The sequence below is a fragment of the Ornithodoros turicata genome, chromosome 6 (genome assembly GCF_037126465.1).
Source record: "Ornithodoros turicata isolate Travis chromosome 6, ASM3712646v1, whole genome shotgun sequence".
Lineage (NCBI taxonomy): Eukaryota > Metazoa > Arthropoda > Arachnida > Ixodida > Argasidae > Ornithodoros > Ornithodoros turicata.
The window spans coordinates 68,761,147-68,776,279 of NC_088206.1; the positions used below are offsets into that span (position 1 = coordinate 68,761,147).

A 15,133-nucleotide genomic window follows, 5' to 3' on the forward strand; every position below is an offset into this window, starting at 1 on the left:
TTAATCCGACGGCCGCTTTCCATTACACTCGTGAGGTTTATAGATAAATGTTATTACTGTATCATTGTTTCTGTAGTATATAAAAATGGGTGCGCTACTTTTTAGGCGCTTGCTGATGGGCAAGGGGAAGACCTTGAATGAAGGATACCTTTCTAAGCACCACCGATATCTTTAATGAGAAACCGCGAGAACGCCCTCACTTATATGAGGATCCTGATAAGAACTAATCCATATGAGATCGAGTACGTGGCATCGCAATTGTAATCATATCTGTCTGGTGAAAGCCACAAAATTACAAGCACGAGGCCTCTCTATAACTGGCACCTGTATATAGAAGCGATTGAAATTCATCCATCCCTTTCGACCGCGGATTCTTTAACACCATCTGGGGGGTCTTCATTATTCGTTTCTTTTCGAGTTACGTTTTACGGCTTATATTGTTGTTATCGAGTCTATTCAAAATTGAGCTTTATTGCACCTGACAACACCTACTCTACGAGAATTTCGCTTTCGACTTGAGACCACTAGCAGCGCTGCATAACGCTTCGAGCAGTTCACGTCTTCCATCAGCTTTTTCATACTTTTCCTTCGACTCATGCAACATATACGTGCCCGTCACTCCGTCTGGATTCTCCTTTTAAATGTGAGTCATTCCTTTCCTTCCACATTTTTCCGTTTTTTTTTTCTTCCCTATCAAATAGCAGAACTTAATTTTAGTTCTTCAGTTGTATTCAAAATCGATCCATCGTCTGCACTTAAATCTTATTCCCGTCTGCTGTCAACATGTCGATTCGTATAATGAAGCGTATGTTCTGTAGTAGGCGTCGTAATCACATGTACATCTCCGGTCAACCTTAATAATAACACTGGAAAAAAATTCGGTCTCATGTCCTACCGCGACATCAGCCACCCTTGGGGAACTGGGGGGAATGTTAAGTGAACAAAATCATTGCGTTAAACTAACAGAGCCATTTTGTTCGGTTAAGATTAAGATATGGGAGTTACCTTTTCTTTTCTTTTTTTCTTTTAATACTGAAGAAGCGAGAAGAACGCGTCGGCTGATAAGGCTGATAAGCGCGCTTTGCGCTGCGGCATTACACTATTAAAAATGAACTTCAAAGCATAGAATGCTCGTATAGTCAACCATCATCTCGAATGATACCGTTATCTGCCCTGATATGTTGAAAACGTGAGGCGTGCGCCTTTTTTTTTTTTTTTTTGTGAGAATTATGAACACATAAGTGTCGCAAAAAATGTGTACGCCTCCCGTTTTCAACAAATCAGGGCTGATAACGCTATCATTCGAGATGATGGTTGGCGAGGAGCATGCTATGCGGTGAAGTTCATTTCTAAGTGTGTGTGTGTGTGTGTGTGTGTGTGTGTGTGTGTGTGTGTGTGTGTGTGTGTGTGTGTGTGTGTGTGTGTGTGTGTGTGTGTGTGTGTGTGTGTGTGTGTGTGTGTGTGTGTGTGTGTGTGTGTGTGTGTGTGTTCATAGGTATTCCATTACGTACACTGTTAATAGAACTTCACCTCATAGCACGATCCTAGCCAGTCATCATTCCGAATAATATCATTCTGCGTCCTGATTTGTTCAAAACAGGGGGAAGGCGCCTGTCTGGAACAAGACAGTGTGTCCCAGATAGGCGCCTTCTCCCATTTTCAACAAATCAATATACGCAGGATGATATCATTCAGAATGATGGCTGGCTAGGCGCGTGCTATGTGGTGAAGTTGTGTTTTAATAGTGTAGTGGGACGGGTCGTCTGGCACGCGCTTTCTTTTGTCTTTCTTCCCCTTTGCGGCAGTATCTGTCGCCGCCCTTCCCGCGTCTGAAGCAGAGCGGTCAACCGGTCGCCCCTTGCTCTCACGCCGGAGCAGACGAGTCACGACAGCCAGTAAAACGGCTCGGATGACGTGACGTCAATACTACACTCTTAAAAATGAACTTCACCTCACAGCACGCTCCTAGCCAACCATTATCTCGAATGATATCGTTATCTGCCCTGATTTGTTGAAAACACGTGGCGTACGCCTTTTCTGTGACAATTATGAACAGCATAAGTGTCACAGAAATGGCGTACGCCCCCCGTTTTCAACAAATCAGGGCAGATAACGATATCATTCGAGATAATGGTTGGCTAGGAGCGTGCTGTGAGGTGAAGTTCATTTTTAAGAGTGTACGTTCACATAGCGCGGTAAAAAAAAATGTTCGAGGAGCCTTCCGCGCTCCTTTAATTGGCTATAGTTTCATCTGCATAGCATTTGTGTGTACCTTTTTGCGCAGGTATTCCATTCGCTAGGATCTTCCATATACGAAGAGACGAACAAGGAATTTTACAACGACGACCAATTTAAACTCATCTCCAGCGTGCGCAGGACTCCTGGTCTACACATCATATATAACGTGAGTTCCATTAGATTCCATTAGGACTGCATGATACGCGGGGGAAACAACGTCATCCCCGAATGGTCCCTTTTTACTTTTCTTTCCTTTTTCTCTTTCTTTCTTTCTTTCTTTCTTCTTTTTTTTGAGCTGGTAGGCATTAGTGTGACGTCAGCAACTATATCACCTACCCGGCTTTTATCGTTTAGTTCACTTTTGGGTTCCGCAGCTATATGAGCGCACATAGCACTGATAGTAGTAAGTTTTAGAGCATTGCAATACAGATCGCCTTTGCGTACGAAAAGGATAGCGCGGCGGTCCTGCGCACCGCGCGAAGCTCTCTTGGTGTTTTTCCGCGTGCGTAAAACCGTGCGTAAAACGCAGTGCCTTACTTACGCAAAGCCAATAATTGCGTACCATGCACTAGGACTCGCTGTGTATTAGGTAGGGGAACGTCTGCGCGGAGACACCAGTGAGGTCTTAGTGAATTAGTCTAGTGAATTGTAGAAGCGACCTTCATACATCGTTCGTCCAATAACGTGAGTCAGAGGTCAGTCAACCTGTCACCGCTAGAGGTCGCCTTTGTTGCCCGGGACTTTCCAGACTCTACACTCTTAAAAATGAACTTCACCGCATAGCACGCTCCTAGCCAACCATAATCTCGAATGATATCGTTATCTGCCCTGATTTGTTGAAAAGGGTAGGCGTACGCCTTTTTTGTGACAATTATGAACAGCATAAGTGTCACAAAAAGGCGTACGCCTCCCGTTTTGAACAAATCAGGGCAGATAACGATATCATTCGAGATTACGGTTGGCTAGGAGCGTGCTATGCGGTGAAGTTCATTTCTAAGAGTGTAGTGTTGTGTGTTCAGATAAAATCAGTTGCTAGTTGAACGCCTCCGCGTTCTTAAACATGCTCATGTTCTTAGTGTGACGTTCGCAAAGGCGAAAGCGTACGATGTACTAATTCAATTTTCTTTTCTTTTTCGTAGTGCTCACGAACAACCATAATCTTAACAATGGTGCACCACATTGTTAGAAGAAAACCATGAAAAACATAAGCAAGCATGACAAAAAAAAAAAAGAACGACACGATTATGCTAAAACTAAATCAACCAAAAAACTAAATTAAACCTCACTATGAAAAGCTAGTTCACACTGATGTGTTCACGGTTCCGCTTGTGCTAACAGCGGATCGTCGCCATGGCAACAGAGCCCCGCTCTCCGCAAACGCAATATTGTGGCTGCACGGGGGGGGGGGGGGGGGCTGTGGAACAAGGATCTAAACTGCGCGTGGACCAATTGCAGGGAGGTGCTGAAACTGGCGATGACTTGTACTTTGACGCTCCCAGAGGTGTTGAACCTGATATCACCATCACTCATGCCCTCAAGTACACTAATCCGGTGAATATGTAAGCAACACTCTGTCTTTGTACCTGTCTGCCGTCTGCGAGACTCTGATACCGAAGCTAATACCCTATACACTCTTAAAAATGAACTTCACCTCATAGCACGCTCCTAGCCAACCATAATCTCGAATGGTATCGTTATCTGCCCTGATTTGTTGAAAACGGTAGGCGTACGCCTTTTTTGTGACACTTACGCTGTTCATAATTGTCACAGAAAAGGCGTACGCCTCCCGTTTTCAACAAATCAGGGCATATAACGATATCATTCGAGATTATGGTTGGCTAGGAGCGTGCTATGCGGTGAAGTTCATTTTTAAGAGTGTAGTCAGATGGCAAACCTAAGGCCGCAAGCGGAACGTCTGTTACATCACCTGCTGTCCAATCATCATCTCGAATGATATCGTTCCCTGCCCTAACTTGTTGAAAATGGGAAGCGTAAACATTATTTTTTTTGTGTGTGTGACAATTATGCACTTCATAATTACCGCAGAAAAGGCTGACGCCTCCCGTTTTCGTCAAATCAGGGCAGAGAACCATATCATTCGAGATGATGATTGGACTATGGTCATGTGACTAAGCTGGACTACTACGCCCATCCTGGGCAGCCACACGCGCGCGCACGACATGCCCAAGGCATGACTTAAATTGCTCCTACACTCTTAAAAATGAACTTCACCACATAGCACGCTCCTAGCCAACCATCATCCCGAATGACAACGTTCTCGCCCCTGATCTGTTGAAAACGGGAGGAGGAGCCTATTTTGTGCCGTGCATAATGGCACAAAATAGGCTCCTCCTCCCGTTTTCAGCAAATCAGGGGCGAGAACGTTGTCATTCGGGAATCGGGATGATGGTTGGCTAGGAGCGTGCTATGTGGTGAAGTTTATTTCTAAGAGTGTACGGACCAAGAACCATATTTATTTGTGTGATATGATAAATGTATTACCTCAAAAACACAGTACTCAAAATATAAATGCCGCCTAATGTGCTTGCATGACTTTCCTTCTTTTCTCTTTGATTTTTTTCTTCTTTTCTTTTTTTATGGAGCGGCCACATGATTTCAATCCATTTTGAAATGTCGGCTGATTATTTGTGGGCGCCTGACCACGCCGTCGAAAACCCACGCGAAGTAATGGAATAGGTTGATGGTTATTCGACGGAGTACATGGCAAGAGCGCAGACGTTGGATGTTGAGAGTTTGCCGGAATCCCCTTGCTGGAAAAGCGAGGGAAGAACTAATTAGTGCGCGACCTTGAACTGAATCGAATCGAATTGATCTTTATCATCCACAAGCACTGGTGGAGCCAACGACAAAAAGCTAGACCTTGAGAAACCTTAAAGGTGTTGTGACAGCTGGTTTCCAGCCTTCCCAGATAAATACGAAAAACGATTCTATCACCCGACATCATCCCATATACAAGTTTTCAGGTCCATGACGTGAGCAGGTACGGAGAAAAACGGCCCCAAAGAAGCGACATCGGTGACGTCACACAGGAGCAGCGAGGGAAGACGCGCGTCTCGAAAGCCAAATGGGGGAGAGGGGTCCGTGAGGTCACACCGTGGGTCGTCGTTTCGTGGCTGCGCCTATTTTTCCGAACCAATCTAGCGAGAGGAAAAATTCTTTTTTCCACGGTGGTCTCATAATGAGTACGACGCATATATATTATGCTTCAACACATCAGAGAAAGTGTCGCAACACCTTTAAGAAAAGGAATGCCGCAAATAGTCGGACCAATTTAGTCAACGACAAGGAGTCGGGGAAAAAATGGTGAGAGTGCTGCTTTAGCACTGCCTGCTGGATTGTCGCAAAAAAAAGCGCACGGAAGGTGCGACCAGACAAGGAAGTGGTCCCGCCTGTTGTTTTACCTTTCTTTCCTTTGATGGTAGCGACGACCGTCTTATCGCAAGGAAAGCGAAACAAATTGAGGCAGTGACACTTCCTCCTCTAGACGCACATTTCGCGCGCGCTTTTTTGCGGCAATAAGGCAGGCGAGGCTAGAACAGCACTGTTACCTTTTTTTTTTTCGACTATCTCTGTCACTATGTTGTGCATAATTCTTGTTGGGTCCGCGGTTATCCGTGGAGGACTTCATTATTATGTTCCCCTAGAAGTCGGCCCAGGACGCACATTCCCCCAGGGCGTGAGTCGTAGACGTTGCCCACATACGTGAGGCCGACAACGGCAAGCCCTATCACCACCACCACCACCATTATTTATGTAAAAAAAAAAATGAGGTCGGCTTGACAAATTTTCAGTTCGATTGAAAGAATAAATGAAGTTCGATTGAAAAAATAAATTTCTCTCAATTAAAAATTGCCCAGAAGCTTCCTAAATGGCTGCAAACGATTTCAGAAGGTACACTCTTAAAAATGAACTTCACCACATAGCACGCTCCTAGCCAACCACCATCCCGAATGACAACGTTCTCGCCCCTGATTTGTTGAAAACGGGAGGAGGAGCCTATTTTGTGCTGTCCATAATGCACAAAATAGGCTCCTCCTCCCGTTTTCAACAAATCAGGGGCGAGAACGTTGTCATTCGGGGTGATGGTTGGCTAGTAGCGTGCTATGTGGTGAAGTTCATTTTTAAGAGTGTAATTGCCGAAAATCCCGCAATTCTCCGGCAAGCGCGCCGCCAGTTGGAAGTTTTTATCACTTTAGACGAAACGCCCTGTATAAAGCGAGAGAGAGAGAAGAAATTGTTTCTTACGCGTTCTTTCCTCCCTTCACTGCCAGTTCAAGGTTTCGAGTCCTTGAGAGTCCGCGCGTCTTTCTCGAGATTTATCATCGGGCCACAGACCTCGCCGTGTACAGCAGCTTGGACACCACGACCCTTTATAACCAATACTCGTACGTAATGGATAACGCTAAGCCTGGCGTCTACATCCTACAGTTTAAGGTTGTCGACGGTCTCGTCAAGGTACGCTTCGTTCCTTCTGTCGTCCAGTTTGCTTACTGACATGACAACTGTCGCTGTTGACAGTTTTTTGTAGACGGCAGAGAGTACGAAATGCACAGGATGCATCAGCGGGATTACGTTGGTGCCAAGAGACACTTCTGCGACCCCCCAGGTCCTGTTGTCATCGAAAGCCATGTGACGTACAAAGAGGACCCGGGCACAGTCTTCGTTGAGGTATGTCCCAACTCCGCGGTGAAGAGTATGGCACGTATAGTATAAGAGTCCCGCGTCGGCCTGAGTGGTTTGACCCGCCTCTGACCCACCTCCGGTGAAGAGAAGAAACGGAGCGAGTTGTGATAGAGTACTCAAAACCTGTGGATGCGACCCAAAAGTTCTTGATGGGTTCCATGTCCATGACGTTTGATGTCTTGGTATGAACTCTCATTAGAGGTAGACTGACCCTTTCCCTTTTGTGGCAGGGTGGGCTTGGTGCGACCCCGTTGCCTGGGGCCCGCCGAAGCTTCTGGGACAACAAAAAATAAGGCACATTTATTATTTACACACACGTACAACAGGTGGCTGTGGTTACATGAAAGTTATTTGTTTTTACACATAGAGGGCGCTAGGTGAAGGCGGCGATTAGGGTGCTAGTAAGTATTCAGGCACCCTAGCGGCAATTGGGGTGGCTGCGTGCTTACTGGCTCATTCTGTATAGGGTGGAGTCACCCTTTGTAGAAGCGGACGTCGCAAAGCCGCCATGTTGACACTCAGGCTTACCATACGTGAATGCCGCACTCTTGAAAATGAACTTGACCGCATAGCACGCTCCTAACCAACCTCATATCTCAATCAAATCATCATTTGATTCATCATCATTTGAAATCATCAATCCCAATAATCATCTCAAATGATATCGTTATCTGCCCTGATTTGTTGAAAACGGGAGGCGTACGCCTTTTCTGTGACAATTATGAACAGCATAAGTGTCACAAAAAAAAAGCGAACGCCTCCCATTTTCAACAAATCAGGGCACAGAACAATATCATTCGAGATGACGGTTGGCTAGGAGCGTGCTATGTGGCGAAGTTCGTCTTTAAGAGTGTGTGTGCCGATTTCACCCACTTTTTCAAACCTCCTCTGCTACGTATTTACGCGACTCCAAAATGTAGGCTAGCGGTCTAACCGGAAGTGCCGCCATGTTAAGTCTCGTTCCAAATCTCGCAAAGTCCGCTATTCAGTCGGCTACCGCCTAGTGCGCATCGATGCAGTCTAGTTATACACTCTTAAAAATGAGCTTCACCGCACAGCACGCTCCTAACCAACCATAATCTCGAATGATATCGTTATCTGCCCTGATTTGTTGAAAAAGGGGGGCGTACGCCATTTCTGTGACACTTATGCTGTTCATAATTGTCACAGAAAAGGCGTACGCCCCCGGTTTTCAACAAATCAGGGCAGATAACGATATCATTCGAGATAATGGTTGGCTAGGAGCGTGCTATGCGGTGAAGTTCATTTTTAAGAGTGTACGCCTGACCATCTGACAGCCAGGGTGGCTGACAGCGGGAAACGCTAGTATCAGCTGCGCTTGCGCCGTACGCATTTCTTGTGTGAGCAACGAGATGGCGCCACAGGCGCCTCGGCTAGGCAAGCCTGTTCCAATAGTGACAAGCAAAAGGGTCTACTCAGCTGCCTAGTCGGGCGGCTTCGCGGGCGCGAGGTATTGGAACGCAGCCGTACACTGTTAAAACAGAACTTCACCACATAGCACGCACCTAGCCAACCATAATTCCGAATTATATCATTCTGTGTCCTGATTTGTTCAAAACAGGGGGGGGGGGGGGAGGCGCCTATCTGGGACATGATAATCTGTCCCAGATAGGCGCCTCCTCCCATTTTCAGCTAATCAATACACAGAATGATATCATTCGGAATGATGGTTGACTATGAGTAGGGAGTGACTATTTCGGGTTAAACCCGATTCCGCCCGGTTATTCCCCCCCCGAACTGACCTCCGAGCAATTCGGGTTAAACCCGATTTCTCCCCGAATTCCAGCCACTATGAAACCCTCAAGTGACGTTTCCACTGAAGACGAACAAAGGTAACACATGTAAGAATGGGTCACTTACGTTCCCAGCAATACACCCATGTGTGTTAGCACTCCCAAGCAGAACAACATCTTGGCCCAATATTGGACTGATATTTGCAATGTCGGCCCAATATTGGGCCAAGGTGCTGTCTGTGCCTTCGGGGATTAGTGCCGGTAGGGTACACCCCCCATACACACAAAAAAAAAGAATAGAAAAGATTAGGAAAGGTCTTAATGAGAAACAAAACACCCGATAATACTCGAAGGCACAATTATCGCCCGATTTCTCCCCGAATTACAGGCTTAAAAATAGCACCCGATTTCTGCCCCCCGAATCTGAGAAAGGCATTTAACCCGAAAAAGTCACTCCCTAACTATGAGCGTGCTATGCGGTGAAGTTCTGTTTTAACAGTGTATAGTTGTGTTGCTAAGCGCACTACTCTACTTCTGTGAGCGCATCGCGAGCTGTGCGTGGGCCTCAAGATGGCGCCAATTGGTAGCAGACGACGCCGTTGTCTTCACCCTATGCAGAGGGAGATAGTATTGAGGCACCCTAGCGGCGCTTAGGGTGCATCACTTTCCGCCGACTTCATGGAGCTGCCTGGCACCGTTTGGCGCCTCAAAAAATTGAGATTTTTAAAACTCTGTAGCATAAAAAATAATAGGAGGTGGGAGGTGGGACTTTGAGTACGGAGTGCGTGGAGTAAGGCGTACAGACTGTGCCAGAGACAAAGTTATATCCGTGTGGTTTCTCAACCCCTTTAAGGAGGTTATCAAATCCAAGCTTTGCAGCGTGATGTCACGCCCTCCAAAGAAACAGGGAGATTGGCTTATCATTCTTTGGGAATAGTTACATCGTGAACATTACCGCGACTCGTGACGTATATGCATCTGTGCGAATGTGCGAGTTACCTGAGGCTCATACGGGACTCTACACGCAAAGAGTAACGTCGCTAAGAAGCAACAGATGTCCCGTGTGACCTCATTCAATTCGTGGAAACACATTTTCAAGGTGATCGTTACAACCGTTCCAGGCTGAAGACTTCCATGCGCCACAAGTTCCTTTCTACGAAGGTGGCTACGTGATCTGCGAAGGCGATGCAACCGGATGGTAACTGGGTTTCCCTCTGGGATTTATATATTCATTTAGTGTATGTCCCCATCGACAGTCTATAGGCCCAAAGGGCACAGCTGCCACATAAACGAACAGGAGGGATCACCCTAAACAGGATCATAAGATACTCGGGCAATATAACAATGCCGCGCACGATAATAGATAGGTTACATATTATGTGCACGCTGTGTTTAAAGGTATCGTTAAAGGGACTCTGAAATTTCCCGAACCCCCATACTTTTTTTCGATGGAAACTGTTCTTCCCGCAGAGAAACTAATATGCCACAAATTTTTCCGGACGAAATCGCTCCACTCTGCGAGGAGCGCGCGCTGGAAATGTCTCTTCCGCGTTCCTCCTCTCTCGCGCATATTTCCCTGCCGATGGTGTAACTGTACGGACCGCACTTCGGTTCCCCGTTACGTCACCGGTGTTGCACAATGGCAAGTAATGCCGCGAGCTCGCGCTGTGGCTGCCGCCACTGCCGAAATCTGCCGATCGCGCGAAAGCTGCTGTCATGGAGATTTCCACTCCCGGTGAACGCATACGCGGGATCCTACGGCGCATGCTCCTGGCGGGATTCCTCGGCTCGGCAATACGTCACGATGACGTGTTGCTGAGCCGGCCGTGGTCGCGTCAAGTTACCCGTTGTGTCTCCGCTCGGCAGCTCCCCACGGCGCGGCGCCAGCTGTCCTCCCTTCGCCGCTCCGTTTAAATTCGCTCCCGAGAGGTCCGCTCGCGCGACGAAAGTAAAATTTCGGTTCTAGACTCAGAAAAATGTCTTCTTTCGAACGAAACGAAGAAAAAAATCGTTTCATAGTCCCTTTAAGCAGTAGAGCTGCAATCTCAGAAAATGTTTCCATTGGATAGCCTCAGTCAGTCTTGCGTCACAATTTTCGTCACAATTCCACTCGTCGCTTTTCCGAACATTAAAATTGGGAATTCACAGGCAACACTGCGTCGATGTGGCCGTCTTCTACACATTGCTTGTCAAGTACAGTGGCAAAACTACATTGTATGCGCATAACACCGTGTCTAAAACAAAAGAAGTTGGCTACGTAGCCGTCATGAGCAGCAAGTCGGTAGTATGGTGAACTACCAGTAGGGAACGTTGATACCTGTTGCTCGACAAACTGGGGATTATTTTCCACCAGGCATCGCCCCAAACCATTTTAACCACGATTTTATTAAATGAACTAAAAATATTGACTATTCTCAGTAACACGTATCTGCTGGATCTACAAGAAACAAGCTTTTAAACTATGTCGCCAATGTAACCTAATGTAATTGGAGTACCGTAATTTCACGCGTATAAGCCGCACCGCAGATAAGCCACAGGACGCGTTTTTAGGGACGTTTTGAAAATTTCCTGGCAGATAAGCCGCGGGCAATACGAGACGACTGATTTGTGTGACAAAGGACCATAGGACAGGAGACCATAGAGAATGCCATAAACCCTGTGGTCCACAGTCCGGGGTCAGCCTATAGTGTGCAACAAAGGAGGTCAGCTCTAGAGTTCTATCAATATCAGATTGTGTCCCGCATTGGGCGTTTTTCATTGATTGATGGGTCAGTGGTCTTCCAGAAGACGTGGATCACTGTCACCACTTTCTTTAAAGCCGCTTGGGGGAATGCACCACACTCTAAAAACTGAACTTCACCGCATAGCAAGCTCTGTGCCAACCATCGCCACAAATGATAGGGTTATCGCTTCTGACTCGAGGAGAGAGGGAGGCGTACGCCTTTTTGTGTCGATTATCATGTATCCAAATTGACACAAAAAGGGGTACGCCCTCTTGTCTCTTCGAATCACAAGCGATAACCCTATCATTCGCGGCAATGGTTGGCGCAGAGCGTGCTATGCGGTGAAGTTCAGTTTTTAGAGTGCAGGAAGATCAATCTACTCGAATGTGCAACCCACCCCTGTTACGCACTCTTCGTGCATCGGCACGGCAGTGCTCTTCCAGAGACACTGTCGGCCCTTTCGTTAAAATCGGCGTATGGGGGAAATACGAAGAATAGTCACCAGATAAGCCACACCGGTGGATAAGCTGCAGAGCGCCCGTGAGAAAAAAAATCACTCATAAGCCGCGGCTAATGCGCGTGAAAGTACGGTATATTGACAATCTAACCTCTCCGTTTGTGGTTTTACCCTTCTATTGCTGTTTGTGCCACGTGTCGGTAGCCGACGATACTTCGAACAGGGTATAGATGAAAACGGTCTGATTTCGAAATGGGTGGCTTTTGACCCGATGCTTTTGCCTCAGTCTACCCGACACCACCGCAAAAGAGCGTCGATTCTGTCGCAGGGTGATGGTCGCCCACGACGACTACAGACTAAGCGAAGATTACAAGGGCCGGGAGAGGATGAAGATCATCTTCAAGGCGCACGCTGGAAAGATGATATTCATGGACAATGACCATCCTGAAAACTTCACCGCCGTCAAGCAGAAAGCCGAACCCATTAAAAGATTAGACCTCATGTACTCCTACAAGCTATACGTTAAGAACGTTTACATCGTAAGCCAGACTCAATTATCCGTAGAAAAGGTCCTGCATAGGCCAGTGGTGGATCTCGGAGGGGGAGAGGTGATTGTACCCCTCCCCCTCGAAACGTCAGTTTATACATTGTATTTTGCTCTCTCCCATCCCCTACTACGTGCTCCGACAAAGATACCGCCCCGCCCCCAACCCAGGGTACGGATCCACCGCAGGTATAGGCAGGGGTTCCGTTGCTATACAGAAAACAGCAAAGGTCACTTTTATGAATGCGGGAAATCGAAAGTGGGACGTCAGCAAACTGGACGGCTGTGTCTGTACGCTACAACGGTTTGTCTCCACGCAGGGGAGGAGGTAAAGTCTGGGGAAACCACGTGACCAAGTGTCTGTCCTGTCGCAAGGCAGCAATGAGGGGGATTTCATATACTACTGGCGTATGGGTACACAGAAGGAACCACGCGCGCCTCTACCTTGAGATGTGTCTCCCTTATTTGACGTCGCAGCACGATCGATTGCAAGGAGAGGGAAACTGAGGAGATGCGTTGACAGCTGCCTTACTTGCACAGCGTGTTCGCACCCGTTCGGGGCAAGCCGTAATGTTGCTAAATTCCACTATGACCCGCATGTTTCAAAGTGTGCAGGCGGGAGCTCCCGCCCCTTCTACTGGTCCTCGTAAGCACGTGATCTTTCCCTAGGACGTCTCACTGGTGGAGCTGTCTACCCCTGATGCCACAGCCGGATGGGTTACGGAGCAAATTCTCTTCGTGTCTATTGCTTCGTTGGCTGTAAGATTTGGTCTGCAGGTTCGCAGCGAGACATATAGTCCTCCATTGGATAACACGGGGCGTCCCACCACCTAAACTCTCTTTATGGCTGTTGTAACGAAGTTTTCACAGCGCCACTTAGGGCCCTAGCGGCCACTCGTAAAGGTAGCTTCATCAGCGGGTTCTGCATGGTGCTACAAGCCACCTGTGGCACGCAAGGGTTCATGGGAACTTACAGGGCCTTAGATCATTATGAGGCAACCAGAGGAGGAGGGAAAAGAACAACAGCATTCCCGGTTTGCGCTGCAGCAGCGTCAACCAAGATAAACCATAACCGAGGCATCGCTGCGGGATCGACCTATAGGGGGCGACACTGTTACCTTTCTGGTGTGGATAAACGTGGGCCGATGTTTGGCGTTGAGTGTTCTTTTCCGTCATTCTTGTGTATATTCGTCGGAAGATCACTTGTGCCGCGATGGTACGATACTGTTCGGTTTCCCAATGCTCCACCTACTGCACTGAGTGCGGAATAAACGTGTAAAAGCAGACGACGCATCCACACTACGGTAGTTCTCCGTTCTCCGCAGCGCGCCGACACCGTTCGATCTCGGAGCGAATCCCTCAAAGTCCCCATGATGGTGCTTTACGCCGCGCGCATCCTTGTAAAATCGTCTATCGCGCGTTGCATATTTTGGGGCGTTGCCTTTGTTGCTCACTCGCACGATCTTGTCCCAGAAACAGGTCTATATGCAAGTAGGTCATCAGCTTTTTCCCTTTCCCTCGTGCACGTAAAACGGTCTTATTGGATCGCCCTCAAATATGGTAACACAACTACTGCACGTGAGGTCCTCGTTGCTTCATCTTTTTCACCGTAGTGTTGTGGCCCTTCTGCGTATGCCCCCTTACCGTGTATTCGCACGAGCGACGTATTCCCCCAGAAACGAAAGATACGAAAAGCATCATTAGTTTTCTGCTGTCACGTAAGCGCGAGCACTCAACTTCGTGTCTACACGTACAGTGCAAACCCTGGGGAATATCCTGCTACACAGCCACAATATATTCTATAGCAGACGACAGCAATACGCGCTGACGGTGTCGTCTGCTAAGTGTCGTCTGCTAAATGCGCAGTACGCCACTCCTGCTATTCCGCATCGTGTGAATGCTCAAGATAACACGGGACGGAACTTCGTCTCTGTGAGCAGTGTTTTCGCTTTTTCTTCCACTAGAATATTCCGTGAGGATGTCGCTCGTGTGAATACGCGGTTGCTGCCTTCTGAGTGGACAGACGCGGACGCTTTTGGCACGTGCTTTCTCCAACCTTTTCTTTCTCTCATGCGCAGAGACGTACTGTCGTAGGATATTTCACCGAGCGTTACTGTCGGTTTTGGGCTCGACCATTGTTGATCAGTTGATCAGATAGCTAGAGGAAGATGAAGGGAGATTCCGGAGTTGAAACAACCCTTTATCGTACCTTCTGTAGTGCATTTGAAAAGTGGGAAAAGAGGGTGCAATCCTCTCCCTCCGTGTAAAGTTCCCGTAGAATTCCCCTCGAAATATATATATTCATGTTTTTTTGTTTTGTTTTTTTTTCTGGCTACGCTGCCGCTGTTGATACATGTGCGCGTGTGCTTGTATTTTTCAGGAAACAGGACTCAAGCCCAAGTAAAATCATTGGACGGAATGGAACATGAAAGTGTTGTGTGCGTTCCTCTTGTTTTCGCCTTTTTCGTGAGATTTTGACGACATGCCGTTGCTAACCACCACGTCATTGAAAGGATGCAAGCAAAAGCTTGAAGGAAACCAGTATTCGATCTTGAAGAAACAGCGCGCCGCAAAAACGGAGAAACATGGAATTTGCTAGTCAAGCACCTTTCTCTTCATTTCTTTTCTTCTTCTTATTTTTTTTCTCTCTCTTTTTTTTTTTTTTTTTTTGCTAGAATGTACCAAATGGGCCAACAGAGCACGCTTATAAAGC

At 47.3% G+C, this 15,133-nt stretch overlaps 1 protein-coding gene across 1 annotated transcript; it reads left to right on the plus strand.

The window, feature by feature from the left end:
- Positions 1–489: 489 nt before the first annotated feature.
- On the plus strand, positions 490–14,844 carry LOC135398273 (uncharacterized). The gene is made up of 8 exons (XM_064629694.1): positions 490–643; positions 2,285–2,404; positions 3,694–3,797; positions 6,531–6,714; positions 6,778–6,927; positions 9,818–9,894; positions 12,205–12,415; positions 14,801–14,844. The coding sequence occupies exons 1-8, from the start codon at positions 596–598 to the stop codon at positions 14,822–14,824; spliced, it is 918 nt and encodes a 305-aa protein (XP_064485764.1). The 5' UTR covers positions 490–595; the 3' UTR covers positions 14,825–14,844.
- The last annotated feature ends 289 nt before the right edge of the window (positions 14,845–15,133 follow it).